Consider the following 25,587-nt stretch of genomic DNA (forward strand, 5'->3'; position numbering starts at 1 on the left):
TATACGCTCAAATATCGCCGTACGCAACGTTGATGATACATGACGCCCATTATGAGCAACACTTTTCCACTTTAAGATGCTCCTCGCAATTAAACTGAAAACAAGCCATTTTTGTTGTTGTTGTTGTTGTTGCTAATTCAGGAACATGCAAAGATGTGATTAGAATGTTTCTTATCTGTACTTATGCTCCATCTATGAAAAGGTGGAGTCAGCTGCAGACAAAATGATGTAGACATAGTGTAAAGGTGGGATTAGAATTTCATTCATTATGTGCCAGTTTGAAGAAACACAAAAATAAACAAACTATAAATGTATTACAGTAAAAGTAAGTCCCTTCGGCTGCTCCCTTGTTTGCACTTGGGGTCCCCACAGCAAATCCATGGTGGATCTGCATGTTGATGTGGCACAGGTTTTACGCCAGATGCCCTTCCTGACGCAACTCCACATTACACGGAGAAATGTGGCAGGGGTGAGATTTGAACCAGAAACCTTCTGCACTGGAACCAAGTGCACTAACCACTTGGCCACCACCCCTGCATAAATGTATTACAGTAAATCCATTAAAACCCCACATAAAGACAAACATGACAGAAACATGCACCACTTAGAGTCAAGCGAGCCACGCTTCAGTGGGTAATTCTTCATTTCAAAGTAAGCAAATGAAGAGTCAGTACAGTAGAACAAAATGCCAAGTTTACTTTACAAATGCTACTGTTCAAATATTTGATATTTGGGTTAGGCTTCAGCATCAATGTCACTCTACGTTTGTGAAAACATTATGTGTCTCTTCCAGCATTGAAGAACATTGAAGATGTGGAATCCTGGTTTGGAACATTTTCCTCTCTACATCAGTCACCCCCTTGCTGACAACAGGATGACCTGGCTGGACCAGACCGATGATGTCAAACCATCTCGTGGTTTGCTGGGGATCCCTCAGTGCAGCTGCTCCAGTCTTTACCGCCCCTGTTATGACAGATTAGCTGTTGAAGAGAACACGTGGTTGCTGAGAATGACAGAGACTCCCGCTCCCGTTGCTCCTCCCTCCACCAGGACACCAGAGCTGTGCTCCACTGTGCCCAGCCAAGCCCAGGGTTCTCCTTTGGAGCTGGAAGCCCCGGGAGAGGAACGCTGCCTGGAGCAGGTCCAGTCAATGGTGGTGCAAGAAGTTCTGAAGGATATTGACACAGCGTGCAAGCTGCTCAACATTTCACCAGGTACAAAATGGAATCAGCAAGAGAGCTTTTTGAAGCTTTACTTTTTACTTGATACCCCAAAACTCTAAATCTCAAATTTTGAGCAAAAGGAACAGTGTTTTACTGACTTTGTCCTTCTGTACTTGTTTCCCCAACATTAGTGTGGAGTTGATGCAACCGAAAGTAGGGTTCAACAACTTCAACACCAAACAGTAATTTACTGTAGAATCAAATCCAAGAACAGTTTTTTTTAAACCCTCTGGGTTAAACCAAAGGGGTTTTTTTATGCTTCTGGACTCTTCAGGTTTTTTTAAACAACCATCTCTACCAACTAAGCTTTAGTTTCTCCACGCTCACTATATAACTGATGATAAATATATCCTCCACCACAGAGTGGCAAATGAGGTACAAGCTATAACTTAAATTAAGTGTGACAGGTTTCTTAAATGCTCATCAAAAATTAGCTTGAAGACATTTGTGCACACATTTGTGGCCTATACGGCTGCCGGCTGCCCTGCCATAGGCTTGGCCGGTAGTTCTTGCTAGTTGTTGCTGATAACTCATTTTTTTCTGACTGTGTTTCACAAAGTATCTTCTGGTCACACCAGCGTTAGAGTCCCTTTAGACAGAGAGTAGTGACAACTGAGAACATGGCACCATTTTGGGTCCAGTTGTGCTGAACTACTGAACAAACCTTTTATGTTTTCCATATTTTTTTTAATCAGTTAACAACGCACAGAAACACATCCAGGTACAAGTACAATCAAAATAAATATAAAAATAGTTAAGCTATCAAATTTACAATTTATGATGATTTATTTAATTAATTTAAAGCCTGATTTATGCTTCTGTAACTCTGTGTCATGACAGCGATGTGCGTGACAGTTTTAAAGTACTCAGTCGCTGGATTATGCTTTAGTCTTGATTAATTTGACCCTCAACAAGCTTTTCTTTCTAATCAACTTCCAATTCAAAGCTAAGGTGTACAATTTCTTCTTTTTTAGACTATGTTGTAATTTTGCAGACTTTTCTGCCAAATGTATTTGATCCATTTGTAATCAGCGTGTGAACTGCAAAAACTATTTAAATATGAGAGGAAAGAGTGAAACCAGAAAAGTGTCAAATCACAGCCTTTTGCAGGTGCACGTCAGGCTGCTTCCCATGTCTGAGCACGGTTTGAAAAACATAAACGGTCAGGCTTTTAATCATGGAAATGATTCCCTTGTCGCAGACTGAAAGGTCCGCCCCTAAAAATGGGTCCACCTTTTGCATCTGCGCATGCGTCAGTTCAGACCACAGCACCACATCTGAGACGGAGTCTCTTCACCCAACCCGATCAAATGGATTAATGGGATTATTAATCATCAGATGATAAAAGTAAAACCTCTTAAATCATTCTAAAGTCAGTTTAAAGCAGAAACAAGGCTCCTTGAAGCAGAAATGCGATGACATTTCAAAGTGACGCTTTGAAATGTCCGGCGCGCAGTGAACGCATTAGCTAGCCGATTTTTATGATGAAATAATGCTGAATTTATGTGGAAATGATTGTTGTACAAAAGCTTCAGATATCTCTCGCTGAGATGGATGTGTGCAGTTTGAAGCAGAAACGAGGTGTTAATCCGTGAACTGCATCATCGGGGGGACCGATTGTTAGGAGGACCGTTCGGTCGGCGACACCGGTACCACTTTCCGCGAATCTGTGAGTGTCGGCGCTGCACTTTAATTTTGTACCTCTGCTCTGGGGTTTTAATGGAAATGCAATGTGATCATACAGGACTCTGATGTGAGTGAAAATCCATTATACAAAATCCGTTATATACGGTATTTATTACATAGAAAACCATACAAAACCAACTGGTTTATATAGTGACGGTTTAGGCGAGTTTTACTGTACATGGGACTGAACACTAAATTTACCTACCTTGCAAAACTTTGACGATGAAGTCGCTTCCATCCCACACGGCTGATTTTATTTTCCCAAATTTTCCTTCTGTTCAGATCTGAAGTGAATCTGTACATCTTGAAGCCCTTTTTGTGTCTGTTTGTTCATCCAAATGCACAACAACCCGGCATTTTCAGCAAATAAATAAATGTAATAGTTGGATTTACATGCAGACAGATTAACAGCAAATTCTATTTTAGCCCCAAGATGGCACTACAAGTCACATGACCATTTTTTTTTTGGGCTCGTCATGTCACTACTCTCTGTATAAAGGGATTCTAACCAGCGTCAACCGCACACAGAACACTGTAAAGAGTTATATTATGAAAGGGTAATCTTAGCAGACTAATGGGGGATGCTGTCTAACTATCTAACAAAGAAAACCCTGCTAACTGCACAGTTTGTATGGTTTGTTTTAGCCAAACATACAGCATGACTGTTTACACTGCAAATAATGTAGAGTGCAGACCCAGGTCTACACATTGACAGGCCAGCTCAACAAAAATATTCTTAGTTTTTTGCTCTTAAAAACCAACCAACCAACAACACAAACAAACAAAAAAACAAACAAACAGTGAGGTGACTGATTTTAATGCTGCACCATTTGGGCCTGTTGGAATGTTAAAAACATGACAGACATTTGTTTTGTCAAACTCCCCAAAAACGTTTTGGAGCACCAACAGCTTTGCTAGTTATGCAGATAATCTCAATCATGTTCTCCTAAACATGTTTCACAATAAAACTAATTTTGTTGCAAAAGTACTATTGCATTGAGAAAGCAGTAATGAGCTTTATTCTGAAAGGGTAACGTTAGCAAGTAAGCAGGGGATGCTAGATAGCTAACATTAGCTATGAAACCACAGCCTGTTAACTACTTAGCAGTTTTAACTACAAAGAGATTTTATTTTCACTGAAGGTAATGTTAATTACTTTCCACAAGTACAAATGTGTATGTCGATGCCATTACCAAATTACTTAAAAAAAGTTCTTTGGTGTCCCCATCTTACAATGTTACAACTCATCCCAGGAATATGATACTGGTGACATATATGCTTTTCATTTGTGACCATCAGAGGGCGCTATGATCACCTAGAAATTGTCACGTAGGTGTTGCACATGAAAGTTTAGGCAAACGCTGTAAGCATTTGAGTTGTTTTGGTTTAAACTGAATGTTAATTGGGCAGCACGGTGGCTTAGTGGTTAGCACTGTTGCCTCACAGCAAAAAGGTCATGGGATCGAGTCTCACCTGTGGTCTTTCTGTGTGGAGTTTACATGTTCTCCCCATGTTTGTGTGGATTACCTCTGGGCACTCTGGTGTCCTCCCACACCCAAAGACATGCAGGTTAGGTGGATTGGAAACTTTAAATTGCTTGTTGTTTTGACATTTCTTTGCATTGTGGTGATAATTTTCGCAGGACCCTGACACTCCCCATTCACTGCATTGGATAATATACATAAAGCTGGTGACCACATTGAGTAGGAGTCAATGTGTTGTCAACAAAGGCACACAATACAGAAAAAATCTGTTGTATTTGAAAAAAATCTCATCTGATTTTCATTCAGTACAGCTTATTTATAAACTTACTGAATAAATCACATTTAAATTTGTTAGAATTATTTGCAGTGTTAGAATTTTATATGCTATTATATTTATGTATTAATGACTCCTGAAATAAAACATCACATCTGAATCGGGCTCATCAGCTTAAAAGCAGATGGTTACCTCACTGAGACTGGTCTGCTTGAGGTTTCTTCCAATAAAGAAAAGACAGCCAAGGGAATTTTTCCTTGCCATGGTCACCGATGTGCTTGCTTATCATGGGGTAGGGTTGTGGTTAACATTCAACATGTAATGGACATTGTGGACATAATTCACCATACCATTAACCTGTGGTTAGTGTGTGTTTTCTATTACGCATGTAATAACACACTGAGGTTTGCGGCGCATACCAAAGTGTCTCTGCCGCTTTGATGTTTCCCCGTCGGGACTGCTGTGTTGTTGATGGGTGGGGCCGAGTTGGGGTTTTTTCTGTTGTGCATGTGACAACAAACTGACATGTGTGAGGTGCATATCAAAGCGTCTCAGTCTCCTTGATGTTTTCCTGTTGCAACCTCTGTGTTGTTAATGGGTGGTGCTGAGTTGTGCTTTAAAGTCTTAGTTGTGTCGACCAAAAGAGACAAATGAATGACACGCCATTGCGTTGTTTATTTAATTTAGTCTTAATAATTTAATTTAGTGAATGCTATCATTAGTGACAGTGACCATGAGTCACAATAGCAAACAGTTTGTCTCCTGTAAAAAGATTTTTCATTTTTCATTGTTGTCCATGTGGTGACATCACTCTCTGAATGACTGTTAGACTTTGTCTACCATGAATTGTCATGAATGACAGTCAACAGAGGTGTAGACATCTTTATGTAAGAAGGAGGGTAACAATGTACACAAAACTCCTGGCATTCTGCTAGTACCAGAATGCCAGATGCTGTAGCAGGCAGAAAATTAAATAAACCCACTGAAGGCATCATTATGTTTGTTTGCTCTCATCAAAATCTACACTGATGCAAATGACACTTGGCGTGCATCAGCAGCTCTGCCCTTCTTGTGCAAACTGTTCTGTTGACAGAACATCCTCTGTGCATCTTATGTACTGAGCGTTTGTAGTCATGTGCCGCGTGCAGTTACAAGGTGCTTTTGTCCCACGCCATGAGCGGCACGGTGGCGCATCCCTCCGCTTCTCTTTCCATGAAAAAAACTCCAAATGAGGGTGGTGTGTGACATTTGTGGAAGATTTTTTGACAGCCAAAAACATGCTCCACGAATATCAAGAATATCATGCACCAACACGCACTATTAAGAAACATATTCAGATGCATTAAGTCACATTAAGAATGTCAGGAATGTGTCACGAATGACAGAAAAATGACATTCGTAACATGTCTAGCTCATGTGTAAATGCACCTTAAAGAAAAATTAATAGGTCTGTGTGAGCCAGAATTCTTGCTGGTTGGTAGGTGTTCAAATACTTATTTGCAGCAGTAACATACAAATAAATTATTAAAAAAAATCATACATTGTGATTTCCGGTTCTTTTTTTTTTGATTATGTCTTTCACAGTGGACATGCACCTAAGACGAAAATTTCAGACCCCTCCATGATTTCTAAGTGGAAGAACTTGCAAAATGGCAGGGTGTTCAAATACTTATTTTCCTCACTGTATATGTGTGTGTGTATTTCTTCTAATACTTTTAGTTTTGTTTTGTATTTTTTTTTCCTCTGACCAAAGCAATTTCTTATTTTTCGGCATCTTACCCCCCACGTTCATGTAGATTGATGCTTGTAAGTCATGTGCCTCAGGGTTGGGCATTTTTTGGGGTGGATCAGCATTGTGCCCATGGGCACTTCAACCCTCACAGTCGCATGAGACAGCTCTCTCTGCCTCACTGTGCTGACATTGCTCTTTATGTACCCGTGAAAAATCAGTCTCCTACTTGATTTATAATAAAAATAAATAAATAAAAATTTACATTTTTTTTCTGGTTGGTGGTTGGCCTCATGCCTTTTTTTAACTATTCCAAATCAGCACCTGTGATGTTCTTGGTGGGTCTGGACACCTTCAACTCCTTTGGCTTTGGAGTTGTGAAGTTTTTCTGTCCTGGATTGTTGATTACGTTTCTGAATTTGAATAATATAACCTGAATTCATTTCAGGTTACCAACACAGGAAAGGTCCCTCAGTGAGCGCAGTATCTGTGTCTTCCATGTTTGATGCATATTCATGCAAATTCTTCCTTTCTAATTCAGTGACATGGTAATATATGTTCTCTGTGGCTTTTATATTTAGGGAATAACCCTGTTTTGTGTCTGATGATTTTCGAACGTTCATGCTGGTTATACAGTTGCAAATTGAGCTTTAAAAAGGAGTTTTACAGTGATGCATTAGCGGAGCGGTAAAACGGCTATTTGCGACTGTATAACAGCATGAACGTCCACAAATCATCAGACACAACAGGGTTATTCCCATTCTAATTCAATTCCATTGTTTGCACGGTTTATATTTCTGTAGGTAATTTGGTCGGCGAGGCTCACTGTTGAGTCGAGGCAGCGTCGCTCCAACAGCGGTCATGGCGTGGAGTAATCCATCAAATGTGAAAATCCATCAAATGTGAAACGATAATTCTGTATCAGAATCCACATCAATACTTTCGTATGGCAGCATTTTTACGCAATTTTCTCTTGCTCTTAGCTAACAGCACTAACAGCTAGTAGCGTGTGCAGCTGGTGTTCTGTTGAATTGTGTGTCTCGTCGCATAAATACAACCCCAATTCCAATGAAGTTGGGACGTTGTGTAAAATGTAAATAAAAACAGAAAACAATGGGGCAAGGATCACCACTTTGTGAACTGCATGAAAAAAAGTCCAACAGTTTAAGAACAGTGTTTCTCAATGATCAATTACAAGGAATTTAGGGATTCCATCATCTACAGTCCATAATATAATCAGAAGATTCAGAGAATCTGGAGAACTTTCTACATGCAGGCGGCAATGTGGAAAACCAACATTGAATGCCCGTGACCTTTGATCCCTCAGGCGGCACTGCATTAAAAACTGACATCATTGTGTAAAGGATCTTACTGCGTGGGCTCAGGAACACTTCAGAAAACCATTGTCAGTTAACACAGTTTGTCACTACAGCTACAAGTGCAAGTTAAAACTCTACCATTCAAAGCGAAAGCCACACATCAACAACATCCAGAAACGCCGCTGCCTTCTCTGGGCCTGAGCTCATTTGAAATGGACGGACATAAAGTGGAAAAGTGTGCTGTGGTCTGATGAGTCCACATTTCAAATTGTTTTTGTCAGCATCGGTGATGGTATGGGGGTGTGTTAGTGCCCATGGCATGGGCAACTTACACATCTGTGATGGCACTATCAATGCTGAAAGGTACATCCAGGTTTTGGAGCAACACATGCTGCCATCTAAGTAACGTCTTTTTCAGGGACGTCCCTGCTTATTTCAGCAAGACAATGGCAAACCACATTCTGCACGTGTTACAACAGCGTGGGATTGTAGTAAAAGACTGCGGGTACTAGACTGGCCTGCCTGCAGTCCAGACCTGTTGCCCCTTGAAAATGTGTGGCGCATTATGAAGCACAAAATACAACAACGGAGACCCCGGACCGTTGAACAACTGAAGTCGTACATCAAGCAAGAATGGGAAAGAATTCCACCTACAAAGCTTCAACAAGTAGTGTCCTTAGTTCCCAAACAAACACTCATTGAGTGTTGTTAGAAGGAAAGGTGATGTAACACAGTGGTAAACATACCACTGTCCCAACTTTTTTGAAATGTGTTGCAGCCATCCATTTCAAAATGAGCAAATATTAGCACAAAAACAAAGTTTATCACTTTGAACATTAAATATCTTGTCTTTGTGGTGTATTCAATTGAATATAGGTTGAACAGGATTTGATAAACATTGTATTCTGTTTTTATTTACATTTTACACAACGTCCCAGCTTTATTCAAATTGGGGTTGTATTTCCATATGCACGTTGCCTGAGTGCCACTTGAATACCGCATGACGCTCTCCTGGATGTCAAGTGCAGCCTTTGCTGCCTGCCGTGCAGCACTCTCACAGATGTCTAAAGCCACTTATGGCTGAAATGATGACACATTTGTGCACAAAGTGCTCAGCTGGTATTATCCTGCTGTTATTCTGCTATTATGTTAATAGAGGCTGTGGAAATTCCCCCAAATATACCCAGTAAGGAACAGCCCTGTAAATAATCAAATCAAATAAATTAATAATAAAATTAATAATAAATAATAACAAAGCCTAGCTTGGCTCCACAGTGGAGAAAACAATACAACAGGAAGAAAACTGTGAACAGGGCACTCACCCACTTGCAGAATGTGTTCCTGCAAGATGAAATATGTAATAGCCAATGGCCAGTCCCATTGAAGATCTCCAGGCTGCCGCTGTCATGCACGGATTGTGAGCGACGTCCTCCTGTGGACAGATGTCCTCCTCCGTTGTCGGGAATAACCATTGTTCATCCACTGCTGTGCTGAAGCTCATTTCTGTGTGCGGGCTCCTGCTGTGGTCCTCTGTATAAAAATTAAAGATAATCCCAGCTGCCGTGGACACGTGAGTTCATCCCTTTAAATGCACCTGCAATTGCTGTGGGAGTGTGTGGGAGTGTGTGGGACTTCGTGGCGAGGACCCTTGTCGCCTCACCAACTTTGAAATGTTCAAAATCCAATCACCATGCATGCATGGTTTTTTCTGGAAGAAAAACATTGACTGAGCAAGCACAAATGCTTTCTTTCCAGCAGTTTCAGCTTTTTCATTGGGGAAAAAAAAAACATGCTTCTTGTCAATCAATCAATCAATTTTATTTATATAGCGACAAATCACAACAAACAGTTGCCCCAAGGCGCTTTATATTGTAAGGCAAGGCCATACAATAATTACGTAAAAACCCCAATGGTCAAAACGACCCCCTGTGAGCAAGCACTTGGCGACAGTGGGAAGGAAAAACTCCCTTTTAACAGGAAGAAACCTCCAGCAGAACCAGGCTCAGGGAGGGGCAGTCTTCTGCTGGGACTGGTTGGGGCTGAGGGAGAGAAAGACATGCTGTGGAGGGGAGCAGAGATCAATCACTAATGATTAAATGCAGAGTGGTGCATACAGAGCAAAAAGAGAAAGAAACACTCAGTGCATCATGGGAACCCCCCAGCAGTCTAAGTCTATAGCAGCATAACTAAGGGATGGTTCAGGGTCACCTGATCCAGCCCTAACTATAAGCTTTAGCAAAAAGGAAAGTTTTAAGCCTAATCTTAAAAGCAGAGAGGGTGTCTGTCTCCCTGATCCGAAATGGGAGCTGGTTCCACAGGAGAGGAGCCTGAAAGCTGAAGGCTCTGCCTCCCATTCTACTCTTACAAACCCTAGGAACTACAAGTAAGCCTGCAGTCTGAGAGCGAAGCGCTCTATTGGGGTGATATGGTACTATGAGGTCCCTAAGATAAGATATGACCTGATTATTCAAAACCTTATAAGTAAGAAGAAGAATTTTAAATTCTATTCTAGAATTAACAGGAAGCCAATGAAGAGAGGCCAATATAGGTGAGATATGCTCTCTCCTTCTAGTCCCTGTCAGTACTCTAGCTGCAGCATTTTGAATTAACTGAAGGCTTTTCAGGGAACTTTTAGGACAACCTGATAATAATGAATTACAATAGTCCAGCCTAGAGGAAATAAATGCATGAATTAGTTTTTCAGCATCACTCTGAGACAAGAACTTTCTAATTTTAGAGATATTGCGTAAATGCAAAAAAGCAGTCTTACATATTTGTTTAATATGCACTTTGAATGACATATCCTGATCAAAAATGACTCCAAGATTTCTCACAGTATTACTAGAGGTCAGGGTAATGCCATCCAGAGTAAGGATCTGGTTACACACCATGTTTCTAAGATTTGTGGGGCCAAGTACAATAACTTCAGTTTTATCTGAGTTTAAAAGCAGGAAATTAGAGGTCATCCATGTCCTTATGTCTGTAAGACAATCCTGCAGTTTAGCTAATTGGTGTGTGTCCTCTGGCTTCATGGATAGATAAAGCTGGGTATCATCTGCGTAACAATGAAAATTTAAGCAATGCCGTCTAATAATACTGCCTAAGGGAAGCATGTATAAAGTGAATAAAATTGGTCCTAGCACAGAACCTTGTGGAACTCCATAATTAACCTTAGTCTGTGAAGAAGATTCCCCATTTACATGAACAAATTGTAATCTATTAGATAAATATGATTCAAACCACTGCAGCGCAGTGCATTTAATACCTATGGCATGCTCTAATCTCGGTAATAAAATTTTATGGTCAACAGTATCAAAAGCAGCACTGAGGTCTAACAGAACAAGCACAGAGATGAGTCCACTGTCTGAGGCCATAAGAAGATCATTTGTAACCTTCACTAATGCTGTTTCTGTACTATGATGAATTCTAAAACCTGACTGAAACTCTTCAAATAGACCATTCCTCTGCAGATGTTCAGTTAGCTGTTTTACAACTACCCTTTCAAGAATTTTTGAGAGAAAAGGAAGGTTGGAGATGCCATTTCCTCTCCAACTTACGGGTTATCTGCTTTAAGCTGCGAGTTTGTGAGTTATACCACGGAGTCAGGCACTTCTGATTTAAAGCTCTCTTTTTCAGAGGAGCTACAGCATCCAAAGTTGTCTTCAATGAGGATGTAAAACTACTGACGAGATACTCTATCTCACTTACAGAGTTTAGGTAGCTACTCTGCACTGTGTTGGTATATGGCATTAGAGAACATAAAGAAGAAATCATATCCTTAAACGTAGTTACAGCGCTTTCTGAAAGACTTCTAGTGTAATGAAACTTATTCCCCACTGCTGGGTAGTCCATCAGAGTAAATGTAAATGTTATTAAGAAATGATCAGACAGAAGGGAGTTTTCAGGGAATACTGTTAAGTCTTCAATTTCCATACCATAAGTCAGAACAAGATCTAAGATATGATTAAAGTGGTGGGTGGACTCATTTACATTTTGAGCAAAGCCAATTGAGTCTAATAATAGATTAAATGCAGTGTTGAGGCTGTCATTCTCAGCATCTGTGTGGATGTTAAAATCGCCCACTATAATTATCTTATCTGAGCTAAGCACTAAGTCAGACAAAAGTTCTGAAAATTCACAGAGAAACTCACAGTAACGACCAGGAGGACGATAGATAATAACAAATAAAACTGGTTTTTGGGACTTCCAATTTGGATGGACAAGACTAAGAGTCAAGCTTTCAAATGAATTAAAGCTCTGTCTGGGTTTTTGATTAATTAATAAGCTGGAATGGAAGATTGCTGCTAATCCTCCGCCTCGGCCCGTGCTACGAGCATTCTGGCAGTTAGTGTAACTCAGGGGGTGTTGACTCATTTAAACTAACATATTCATCCTGCTGTAACCAGGTTTCTGTAAGGCAGAATAAATAAATATGTTGATCAATTATTATATCATTTACTAACAGGGACTTAGAAGAGAGAGACCTAATGTTTAATAGACCACATTTAACTGTTTTAGTCTGTGGTGCAGTTGAAGGTGCTATATTATTTTTTCTTTTTGAATTTTTATGCTTAAATAGATTTTTGCTGGTTATTGGTGGTCTGGGAGCAGGCACCGTCTCTACGGGGATGGGGTAATGAGGGGATGGCAGGGGGAGAGAAGCTGCAGAGAGGTGTGTAAGACTACAACTCTGCTTCCTGGTCCCAACCCTGGATAGTCACGGTTTGGAGGATTTAAGAAAATTGGCCAGATTTCTAGAAATGAGAGCTGCTCCATCCAAAGTGGGATGGATGCCGTCTCTCCTAACAAGACCAGGTTTTCCCCAGAAGCTTTGCCAATTATCTATGAAGCCCACCTAATTTTTTTGGACACCACTCAGACAGCCAGCAATACAAGGAGAACATGCGGCTAAACATGTCACTCCCGGTCCGATTGGGAAAGGGCCCAGAGAAAACTACAGAGTCCGACATTGTTTTTGCAAAGTTACACACCGATTCAATGTTAATTTTAGTGACCTCCGATTGGCGTAACCGGGTGTCATTACTGCCGACGTGAATTACAATCTTACCAAATTTACGCTTAGCCTTAGCCAGCAGTTTCAAATTTCCTTCAATGTTGCCTGCTCTGGCCCCCGGAAGACAATTGACTATGGTTGCTGGTGTCGCTAACTTCACATTTCTCAAAACAGAGTCGCCAATAACCAGAGTTTGTTCCTCGGTGGGTGTGTCGCCGTGTGGGGAAAAACGGTTAGAAATGTGAATGGGTTGGCGGTGTACACGGGGCTTCTGTTTAGGGCTACGCTTCCTCCTCACAGTCACCCAGTCGGCCTGCTTTCCCGGCTGCTCGGGATCTGCCAGAGGGAAACTAACGGCGGCTAAGCTACCTTGGTCCGCACCGACTACTGGGGCCTGGCTAGCTGTAGAATTTTCCACGGTGCGGAGCCGAGTCTCCAATTCGCCCAGCCTGGCCTCCAAAGCTACGAATAAGCTACACTTATTACAAGTACCATTACTGCTAAAGGAGGCCGAGGAATAACTAAACATTTCACACCCAGAGCAGAAAAGTGCGGGAGAGACAGGAGAAGCCACCATGCTAAACCGGCTAAGAGCTAGTAGCTGCGCTAAGCTAGCGGATTCCTAAAAACACACAAAGTGAATAATGTGTAAATAATTTAGAGGTGATTCAGCAGAGGGAGTGCTTTAGTTAAGGCACGTGAAGATTACACTGTGAAACAAATCGTTATCTAGGTAACTAGATCAATCTAATTGCGCTTCTTGTGACATTTGTTCCCATATTGGAAGGCACCAACAAGTGTATTCATCAAGCCATGACAACAGTAAACCAATAATGAATATCTTATAATAAAACAATAAAACATGTTCACCCACAGCCAGAATCAACCGTCTGTCCAACCTGCTGTCATGCACAATAAAGTAGTTGTTCTGAGAAAAAAATATAAAAATAAAAAATATTGAGTGCTGTGTTTTTTTATGGTGGAGGCTGCAGGCGGCCACATGCACTCTCTTCTCATTTAGAGCAATTGACACTCAGAAAAAGAAAAAAAAAAAAAACCCTGTACAGACACGGGGCCTTAGGGAGACTCAGATGAGGTGTGTCACTTGTTTTATACGCAAATGCCAGCTACAAGATTTTGGACACCTGCAGCATTTCTCTGGGCAGGATTCAGCACACAAGAGCGTCGGTGTTGAAGAGTGTTGAAGTTTGGAAATAAGACAATCAAACTGAATCGAGATATTTTGTTGACACATCTACACACACAAAAGACTGGAAACAATAAATGGAATGATCAGCTGATTATCATCCCGCATGTCTTCATTTGGACCACTGCAGAGACTTTGATTAGGTTCAGTTCTGTGGCGACTCTCTGGGACATTTTGGTGTATTTTGTATTAATTTCTTTCAACTGGTGCAGCTGCAGATGTAAAGTCGAGCAGAGTAGAACATTCAAAGCTGAAAAACCTGATGCAGCTGCCTTGTCTTCTGCAGATCCAGCAGACTGGAGCTGCGCACACGTTCAGAAATGGCTGCTGTGGATCGAGCACTTCTACCGGCTGCCGCAGGTCGGCACCGTGTTTCAGGAGCTTACCGGAATGGCTCTGTGCTCCATGACGGAGGCCGAGTTCACGCAGCGCTCCTCGCAGTTTGGAGACATGCTGTATGCTCACCTGGACATCTGGAGATCAGGTAGCAAACATGGGCTCATGCATGAACATCTGTCTGGTAGAATTCCAAATCCTTTTAATACAATGATGTTTTTTTGTGTATGTTAGCGGCAGCAATGAAGGAATGCAGCCCAGCTGGAGATGGAAAGTCCAGTAGGTTCTCATTTATTTGTGTATACTGCAAATTACTATGAATAAACCTTCACAGCTGTGGTGCAATTCTGAATTTCCTGGTCAGATGTGATGTGCAGCTACCCGAGTCAGCCCATCCACCTGTGGCAGTTCCTCCGGGAGCTTCTCCTCAAACCCAGTAACTACAGCCGATGCATACGGTGGCTCAACAAAGAAAAAGGTAAAAACTGAGCAAAAATAAACAGTCGGAATTTTAATCATGGAAATTACTCCGGTCCCACTTTCCTCAAATCAGCAAGTGTCAGAGTGCTGAACTTTAATTTGTACCTCTATTACTTTGCACGTCCAGGCTGTGTGTCTGAGTCTGTGCACACCCGGTGTGAAAAAAATAAACAGTCGTGCTTTTAATCACAGAAATGACTCTGGTACCACTTTCCTTGTCTGGCTTGTGTCAGCACTGAACCTCTGTTACTTTGCACCTCCAGACTGCTGGGGTTTTTAATGGAAATACATTATGATCGGATGGCACATTTTATCCGATGTGAACGAAAAATCTGTTATAAAAAATTTGTTATATATGGTGTTTATTACATGGAAAACAATACAAAAACATTGGGACTTTTGTGACCAGTGACTGTGAATATCTGGTTTATATGATGATGGTTTAGATGGGTTTTACTGTACATGGGACTCAGTGGTGGGCACAGTTCAGATAATCCGATAATTATCAAAGATAATGTTTTCATTATCAGATTATCTTTTCAGATAACTTTGAAAACCATTATTGGACTAATTATCTTCCGATAAATTTTTGTCCGATAATTTTTAGACCGTTAACGTGGATAACGTGGATAACGTGGATAGGATAATCTCAGTACGTTCCCGACATGAAAAATGCATTTGAGACACTCTGATCAGGCTCCACGGATAACAGCATTAAACTCTATTGCCTAAAACTCTTGTGAATATATTCTCTGGGTTTATAGACGTTATTGTGTTTACGTTTATTGAATTCCACACATCTTAAACGTAGCAGAGTAGCAGCAAACACAGATTATCTGGAATTTTGTTTTGGCAAGTCTCTACTGCCATCTACTGGCCAGTAGTGTTCATGGCAGTATTCAAACTGAAGCTGGGCTGATATTTTCAATCACTGTACTCGGTTCCAGCTCAACGTGTACCACACAACCGCACAGTGTAAAAGTTCAGAGCGCACGATTTATATTCTCACACACATTGTAAGTTCAAAAATCACACGTCGGACTAGTGTTTCCAGAAGCAAAACGTAAACAGAAGCTTTTTTCAAACTTAATTTACAAAAACTCTCGATGGGAGACATCAAAGTTTAAAAAAACCAAAACAAACAAACAAACAAAAAAACATTACAAGACAGGTCTGCGGTGTTTGCACAGGCACAGTGCGAGAGGTGGTCCTAAGATGTTAAACGCAGCTTGTATGCATTTAAAATCTGTATGTGTCAACTCCATGTATACTAAACGATGCAGGACGCGCGATTAATCTGAAAGTCGGTGTGATCCAAAAAATTCTCGCACCAATGAAAAATCAACTGAAAAAGGGCCAAAACTCACACTGGCACCAGTAGATCATGGCAGTGTTCTATTTATTTTGACACCGGTTATATCAGATGTTTATCTAATTACAACTTGGTTTTTTTTTTTGTTTGTTTTTTTTTGAAAATGCCTGTTTTTACAAATAAAAAAATGGAATATTTTACAAAAGCACATTTATCTGTAAACACCAACACACAACACACGTCACATTAATGTGTTGGTTTACATAATGAATGACTCAACCAATCAGTGTTTAGCAGAGGCACATTTTACCCAGAATCCTTTGCGATCTGTCTGTGTTTGTTACAAAACTTCAGAATTAGTGCATTATTCAACATTAAAAGATGTATGTTATATTTTAACTTTGTACAAATGACAGAATTGACATTAATGGAGTTATTCTATCAGGATTCATTTTATTTATACACCAAACCATAACTCAGCACTGCTTTATTTTCCAAGACCTCGGCCTGACGGCAGCGCTGTAATTGGATAGAGAGTTGAGCTTTGCGGCTCCTTTCAGTTGCTTCTGTGCTGGAAGCCATGTAATAAACTGGAGATTCTAACAGGGGGCAAGATGTTTAAAGACAGAAGTGCTGGCTCATTGTTTGGGTTTGTTGTCGCTTTTGATGCTTTCAGAAACGATTGTGGTGTTAAAACTCAAAATCAGCTTGTTAGTAGTTGCAAGTGTACCAGAGACAATACTGGAATTTATCGGTTATCTGTAACTTCCGATACATTTTTGGGTGGTTTATTGATTTATCTTTATCGAAGATAACTTTTCAGTTATGTGATTATCTGTTATTGAAGTTAATTTTTTGGTTATCTGTGCCCAACACTGATGGGACTGAACAATAAATTTACCTCTCAAAAAGCTTTGAGGATGAAGTCAGCCTCCATCCCACACAGTTGACTTTATTTTCCCACTTGCTTCTTTTGTTCAGATCTGAAGGGAATCTCTACATCTTGAAGCCCTTATTGTGTCTGTTTGTGCCTCCAAATGCACAGCAACCCGGCATTATCAGCGAATAAATAAAAAAAATAGCTGGATTTACATGCAAACAGATTAACAGCAAACACTATTTTCAACCCAAGATTGCACCATAAATCACATGACCGTTTTTTTCCCCCCGACTCATGTCGCCACTCTCTCAATTAAAGGCACTCTAACCTCACCTACCCCTATTCCACTGACTGCCATTCCTTCCTGTTTCATCTGGACTAGCAAACTGAAGTGCGTTTTGAAGCATCACAGTAACTCCTTGATCCGTCTTTTGTCAATCTTGAACAAACTTGGCATATGCAGTAGTTATGGCCATCATCTGCACCAGTTTTGAAATCAGGGTGAAATTTCTGATTCACCATATTGCCATCATTGCGCGGCCACTTCTCTGTGTTTGTAGTCTTAGCAGCTTCATTCACATTCAAACATCTTTAAACGGGATAGTCCTAGTGAGTACAGATTGATATTTCTTTGTTTTTGCTCCATCAGAGTAAAAATTTGAAGCAAAAGCAGCATTTGTTGGGGTTCTGGCTGAGAGCGCAGCAGGGCGCAATTTTACTTTCATTTTTGAGCGGGTTGCCAGGTCTGCACTTCATAAACCAGCCTGATAGGAGGCATGATGGAGTAAGTTTTTTATCCCATTTTTTGCACTTTTTCTGGATTGTAGGGGATCGTAACACCCCTATTCCACAGGAATAGAGCTGTTACCCTAGTCCTAACCCTATTCCACAGGAATAGGGGTGTTATCATCAACATAGCAGTTGCTGGTGCTGCTGTCTGTTAAAGGCTGTGACTGCTGAAGACACTCTGAATGGTTCACTTCATGCTGCACACCAAAACACCCCAATGACTAATTAAGTGGCAAATCCTTTGTGCCATACATTTTGAGCAGTGTAAACAGCAAAGTTGAGTTGGACACACTCCAAATGCACTCATATTATTCACTATAGACTGTGCTCCATAGATTATAAAGAAAAGGCCCAGAGATGTGAGATTTTGTGGATGTTTGCCATGAAAACCCTCAACCATATTAAACTGTAGATAAAACCTCATTTCCTACAATATGGACCCCTTCAAGGGACACTCATAATTGTTCAAGTGTCAAATGATGCATATTTTAACTTCCATCCATTCTATAGTGGAGTACAACCTAGTAACCTAGCCATAGTAAAAGAATTTTAACAAAAAATACATCATTGTCAAATGTTAATCATATATTTTTTGTAAGATCTGGGCATTAGTGTCATCAAATCCAACCATTTTCTTTCTTCTACCTCTTAAAGGAATTTTCAAAATAGAAGACTCCGCACATGTGGCCAGGCTGTGGGGCATCAGGAAGAACCGCCCGGCTATGAACTATGATAAACTGAGCCGATCTATTCGTCAGTACTACAAGAAGGGCATCATTCGTAAACCTGATGTTTCGCGCAGACTCGTCTACCAGTTTGTGAACCCGGTATAACATCGAGGTGATCAGGACAGGATGAGCTGAGGGAGTGATTACACTGAACTTATGCTGGACATACAGTAAAAGAATGAACTTTCATTCGTTATGAACTCTGAAGCTCATGATATACAAATTACGTCATATTAATTGTGAAGACTGCCTACTTCAATACACTACCATTCAAAAGTTTGGAAATGTCTAAACATGTAGCAGTTTTTCAACATTTACAGTTATCGTTCAGAATAATAGTAGTGCTATGTGACTAAAAAGAGTAATCCAGGTTTTGAGTACAGTTCTTATTGTTACATGGGACACAAGGTACCAGTAGATTCAATAGATTCTCACAAATCCAACAAGACCAAGCATTCATGATATGCACACTCTTAAGGCTATGAAATTGGGCTATTAGTAAAAAAAAGTAGAAAAGGGGGTGTTCACAATAATAGTAGTGTGGCATTCAGTCAGTGAGTTCGTCAGTTTTGTGGAACAAACAGGTGTGAATGAGGTATCCCCTATTTAAGGATAAAGCCAGCACCTGTTGAACATGCTTTTCTCTTTGAAAGCCCGAGGAAAATGGGACATTCAAGACATTGTTCAGAAGAACAGCGTAGTTTGATTAAAAACTTGATTGGAGAGGGGGAAACTTATACGCAGGTGCAAAAAATTATAGGCTGTTCATCTACAATAATCTCCAATGCTTTAAAATGGACAAAAAACCAGAGACGTGTGGAAGAAAATGAAAAACAACCATCAAAATGGATAGAAGAATAACCAGAATGGCAAAGGTTCACCCATTGATCAGCTCCAGGATGATCAAAGACAGTCTGGAGTTACCTGTAAATGCTGTGACAGTTAGAAGACACCTGTGTGAAGCTAACGTATTTGCAAGAATCCCCCACAAAGTCCCTCTGTTAAATAAAAGACATGTGCAGAAGAGGTTACAATTTGCCAAAGAACACATCAACCGGCCTAAAGAGAAATGGAGGAATATTTTGTGGACTGATGAGAGTAAAATTGTTCTTTTTGGGTCCAAGGGCCGCAGACAGTTTGTGAGACGACCCCCAAACTCTGAATTCAAGCCACAGTTCACAGCGAAGACAGTGAAGCATGATGGTGCAAGCATCATGATATGGGCATGTTTCTCCTACTATGGTGTTGGGCCTATATATCACATACCAGGTATCATTGATCAGTTTGGATATGTCAAAATACTTGAAGAGGTCATGTTGCCTTATGCTGAAGAGGACATGCCCTTGAAATGGGTGTTTCAACAAGACAATGACCCCAAGCACACTAGTAAATGAGCAAAATCTTGGTTCCAAACCAACAAAATTAATGCCTCGCAGATGTGAAGAAATCATGAAAAACTGTGGTTATACAACTAAATACTAGTTTAGTGATTCACAGGATTGCTAAAAAAGCAGTTTGAACATAATAGTTTTGTTTGTAGCGTCAACAGCAGATGCTACTATTATTGTGAACACCCCCTTTTCTTTTTTTTTTTTACTAATAGCCCAATTTCATTGCCTTAAGAGTGTGCATATCATGAATGCTTGGTCTTGTTTGATTTGTGAGAATCTACTGAATCTACTGGTACCTTGTTTCCTATGTAACAATAAGAAATATACTCAAAACCTGGATTAATCTTTTTAGTCACATAGTACTACTATTATTCTGAACATTACTGTATGAACCAAATAACCACATGTATTTGAATGCTATCGAAACACAGTACTGAAGTCTTTTAAAAATACATTGGATGGTTGCTTGGTTAATAAATTAACAAATGCTGAGAAACTAAGTTATGAGGTGTCTCCAAACTTTTGAATGTTAGCGTACGCACTCCTGCCTATCGTGCTCTTGTCAGTACTCAAACAATGGTCCTTTAGTACTCGTTTTATATTTCTTCATGGTGTTGTATAAGGTGTGTAATTATATTTGTTTTTATTGTATTTGTGACTTGTAAATCCTCTTATTTGGTTCCAGGTGTTCACGGATGTTGCAGAGCAATATACTAAAGTGAATATTTTGTGAACCCTGTCTTGATATAAAGTACTGTTAATCCATTTGAAGCACATCTTTCACCTTTAACAATGTAATAGATTTCTTTTTGGTGATCTCCTGCAATTGGTAATAAAATGGGGCTTTACTTAATCAAGGTTGTGTAATCATTTTATTGTTGACCAATTGCTTGCAACTATGTTTGTGTTGTCATGTACCAGGCAGTACATCTACAAAAAACAAACAAAAAAGTTTTATTTCTGTATTTATTTGTAAATGAGGTTTGTTACCTGTTAAAAGATTAGATTCTTTCAAGCAATTGAAAAAAGTAGCATTTAACTTTTGTTGGATTGAAAGTATTTTTGACATATTTAGATTTTCAATTGAAAAATCAAACATCACATTACATTTTTTGGTGTATATCCAGTACGGTACACAATACACAGTATACAGTGTCTTACATGGTCTTTTTTGGGTTTATGTTCAGGTTCTACAGTAAAATGATAAGTTATTACTAAGCAGGGCTTCAAAATTGATTCCCCGCACCAATAATTGTTCCTAGCAGAATTTGTTTTTAACATTTGCATTTTGGGCTCCACTTTAACTGTCTCTAACCAAATTAAATACCGGGAACATTCCATGTAACTCAGTGATATGAGTATTTATTATACATCTGACTGAAATCCTTTGTTCTGATTGGCTGATTCGTGTGTAATATTGCAATACTTTTCACAATAAATCATCCAAACTTAACAATAGCCACATTACTGACTGATTCTACACCATTTCGGACAACATTATGAGTGATTGCGGACCGATTTTGTCATAACGGGGCAACAATGTTTTGCGCATGCGCAGGGGTGATGCGTCGCAGATAGCATCATGGTGGAGAGCAGAAGGTTTGCGTCCGTGGATACTGATGGGATAAATGCTCTTCTATCCAAGAAAGACAGTGAGAGTACCGCGAAAAGTATCAAGAAATGTTCCGCACTGTTCAAGGGGTTTTTAGCGAAGGGCGACGGGAAAGATTTGCATGGTGTTTCATCCGACGAGTTCGAGAACCTTCCCACTGCCACACTCGACCATGAACTGGGACAGTTCTACGCATCAGTGTGCTCCAAGTCTGGCCAGAGGCTAAAACACAGTACCATGAACTCACTATGGTACGGGATGACTTAGCAAATTTTTCACACAATTGTAAAGATAAATTTATTTACTTACTTATTATTATAAATAAATGTTGATTGATTGATTGGTTTATCGGGTAGCATAATGGAATGTCACCCCGAGGGATCATTGTTGCCTGCGGCCTTTGGCCTTGGGCAACAATGATCCCTCGGGGTGACATTCCATTATGCTGCCCAATAAACCAGTCACTATTTGTATATTATTATATGGCTGCCATGCTATGCATGCTCTGATTGGCTGATTTAGGGGCAGATATTTTCCCATATTGGACCGGTTACCATGACAATCAGTCCACAACATGTATTTTTGTTACAAACCAGGAAGATAAAAACACGATTAGAAAAACCAAGTTGGACATGAACGTACTCCATAAATATCTAAACAACATTGGAAAAAAGCTTACCAGCTAATGTGCGGACCATCTGTTAAGCTAGTGGAAGTGAAGAAAGCGAACGAGCCCAGCACCGTCAGCAGTAAGTTTGTGTGTTTATATATATAATAGCCATATAATAAACAATTATTAACCTTGCTTGCTCGGTTTATAATCCTTTAATATCTTTTGGATGTCAGAAAAATGTTTATTGATGTAGGCTTTGTTTTACTCTGTACGTTCTTAGAAGCTTCCTGAAATTTTGTTGAAGCAACTGGACCTCTTGTTTAGCCGGGAAACGTTTCGCCGCAGGGAGCATCTGATCTACACTTGGAGGACTGAGAACCTACACAGAGTCCTGTACTCTATGCTACTCTTAACAAGCTAGGCTATGCTAGGTGCACTGTTTAGCTGAACTGGAGCTGGCTAATTATTTCCAACATTATTTTTCTTTACATTAGTCTGTCCATAGTACAATATTTACCACCTCTGTTGGTAACAGGGAGAACGCACCACATTTTACTTGAATGAATTTGTCTGCCATTCAAAGATGTGTACTATAATGGATAATAATAACACTGGTCAACACGATTTTTCTTGCATGGAGTTTTTCCAATGGATTTTGGGTAATTTGGGGGAGCTCAATCTGAATCTGGTGTTAGTTTTTGCCAATCACATCATGTTTTTGAGATATGAAAACATATTTCCTGTATCAAGCATTGAAGCAAAAGCAAAACAACGTTACGGCTCTTGTTCACGTTTTGCGAACCTGATTTAGAAACTATGCTTTTGTGCATGATTAGTGCTGTCAAACTTGTGAGTGAATGAGCAATGTTTGCGTAATAAATCAATACGGAACATACAGATTGCAAAAAAACAAAAAAAAAAAAACAAAAACATGATGTGATAGAGGAAATCTTAACTTAGATTCGGATTCAGCACTCCAAAATGACCCTAAATCAGTTCCCAAAGTCCATGCAAGGAATTATTATTTTTTTTGCCGCTGACCAGTGTAATAATTGGTAAAATAAATGTTTCTGTTCTGGAAAATTAAAAAAATGTAACATTTCTGGTATAGTTTTTATTTCTAACGACATATGTATTGATTCTTCTTTTCATGTTTATTCCTTGAAGCAGTTCAAAGCCTTGGACATAATAATAATAATAATAGACCAAATAAATGTTTCGGTTGTGGAAAAAAGTAAAGTTTCTGGTATAGATTTGTTCCTAGTAATATATGTAATGATTCTACTTTTCATTTTTATTCTTTGAAGCCATTCAAAGCCTTCATCCATACTACGACTACTAGTAATAATACTGATAGTAATAATACTTAGAGCACCTTCAAAACTCACACATGGAACCCCCAACACACACACACAAAAACCACACAGACACATTTTTCAGCAAACGTGTTTCCCTTTCAAACCAAATATTGACACCACCACAACATATGTCATTAAGGTTTTTCATTGCTGTCATCGTTATAATCTGTGATCGTAATCATCTTTTTGCATATTGAACTGAACGTCTTGTTACATCAAGATGAACAGGCACTACACCAGTTAGGAGATAAAAGTACGTCACTAACTATGAACAAACATTGTCTAGACCACTAAGATAGGGTTCACGCAACACAAGCCGCGGTCCCGTTATGTGCATAAGGAAGAGATCATCAACATAAAAAAGCGTTTACATTTACACCTTTTTACTGCCTCCACATGTTTAGGTCTCATTTTCGACTCAACACAGTTGTACAGTTACAATAGAATATAATCTTTAAATTACATCATCATATACAAATCTGACAGCGTGGGATAACGTCACGCTTTTATGGTACACACAACTCCATCGCAATGAAACTCGTTATCTATTACTTAATATGTTTTCCATTTCTGTTATTTTAATAAATCACATTTACATGTATAACACTACATTTTGTCTTAATAGTCAATCACTTGCAATTTTTTTTTGTTGCTTTTTTTTTTCTCTTTTTACATTTCCACAACTCATACACACTGGATGACAAAGACATTTTCCCCAAAGTATTCACCTGATAATGCTGAATATGTGTTTGAACTTGCATGTTTTTGATGTGTGCGTTTGATATTGTTTGTGTGTGCATATGCGTGTAGAGGATGCAGGACGGTCTGATGATTGGAGTCGTTTTTGCTATGCTGGACAGCTTTACCGCTAAGACAACTTGTCGAGCTGGTGATGTGTTTCTGCTCCTCTGTGTGTGGGTGTGCATGTGTGTATGTGAGACCCAAACCAGTGAAATCCTGTTGTGGATGCAGAGCTTAACACATATGACTGCTGCTGGTCCAGTAAAATTTAAAAATGTCTGGACAACTGCGATAAAAAAAGCGCATCGCTGCCTTTTAAGTAGGCGATGCAGTTCCCTAATTATCCTTTGATGCACACTGTTCTGGTTATACACTCAACAAAAATATAAATGCAACACCTTTGGTTTTGCTCCCATTTTGTATGAGATGAACTCAAAGATCTAAAACTTTTTCCACATACACAATATCACCATTTCCCTCAAATATTGTTCACAAACCAGTCTAAATCTGTGATAGTGAGCACTTCTCCTTTGCTGAGATAATCCATCCCACCTCACAGGTGTGCCATATCAAGATGCTGATTAGACACCATGATTAGTGCACAGGTGTGCCTTAGACTGCCCACAATAAAGGCCACTCTGACAGGTGCAGTTTTATCACACAGCGCAATGCCACAGATGTTGCAAGATTTGAGGGAGCGTACAATTGGCATGCTGACAGCAGGAATGTCAACCAGAGCTGTTGCTCGTGTATTGAATGTTCATTCCTCTACCATAAGCCGTCTCCAAAGGCGTTTCAGAGAATTTGGCAGTACATCCAACCAGCCTCACAAACCGTAGACCACGTGTAACCACACCAGCCCAGGACCTCCACATCCAGCATGTTCACCTCCAAGATCGTCTGAGACCAGCCACTCGGACAGCTGCTGAAACAATCGGTTTGCATAACCAAAGAATTTCTGCACAAATTGTCAGAAACCATCTCAGGGAAGCTCATCTGCATGCTCGTCGTCCTCATTGGGGTCTTGACCTGACTCCAGTTTGTCGTCGTAACCGACTTGAGTGGGCAAATGCTCACATTCGCTGGCATTTGGCACGTTGGAGAGGTGTTCTCTTCACGGATGAATCCCGGTTCACACTGTTCAGGGCAGATGGCAGACAGCGTGTGTGGCGTTGTGTGGGTGAGCGGTTTTCTGATGTCAATGTTGTGGATCGAGTGGCCGTTGGTGGCGGTGGGGTTATGGTATGGGCAGGCGTCTGTTATGGACGAAGAACACAGGTGCATTTTATTGATGGCATTTTGAATGCACAGAGATACCGTGACGAGATCCTGAGGCCCATTGTTGTGCCATACATCCAAGAACATCACCTCATGTTGCAGCAGGTTAATGTACGGCCCCATGTTGCAAGGA

At 40.1% G+C, this 25,587-nt stretch overlaps 1 protein-coding gene across 1 annotated transcript; it reads left to right on the forward strand.

Moving 5' to 3' along the window:
* Positions 1–619: 619 nt before the first annotated feature.
* On the forward strand, positions 620–18,789 carry LOC117511684 (SAM pointed domain-containing Ets transcription factor-like). The gene is made up of 5 exons (XM_034171610.1): positions 620–1,214; positions 14,223–14,420; positions 14,507–14,551; positions 14,637–14,750; positions 18,388–18,789. Exons 1-5 carry the CDS (start codon positions 812–814, stop codon positions 18,564–18,566), a joined length of 939 nt encoding a protein of 312 aa, XP_034027501.1. The 5' UTR covers positions 620–811; the 3' UTR covers positions 18,567–18,789.
* The last annotated feature ends 6,798 nt before the right edge of the window (positions 18,790–25,587 follow it).

Source organism: Thalassophryne amazonica, chromosome 6 (assembly GCF_902500255.1).
Source record: "Thalassophryne amazonica chromosome 6, fThaAma1.1, whole genome shotgun sequence".
NCBI lineage: Eukaryota > Metazoa > Chordata > Actinopteri > Batrachoidiformes > Batrachoididae > Thalassophryne > Thalassophryne amazonica.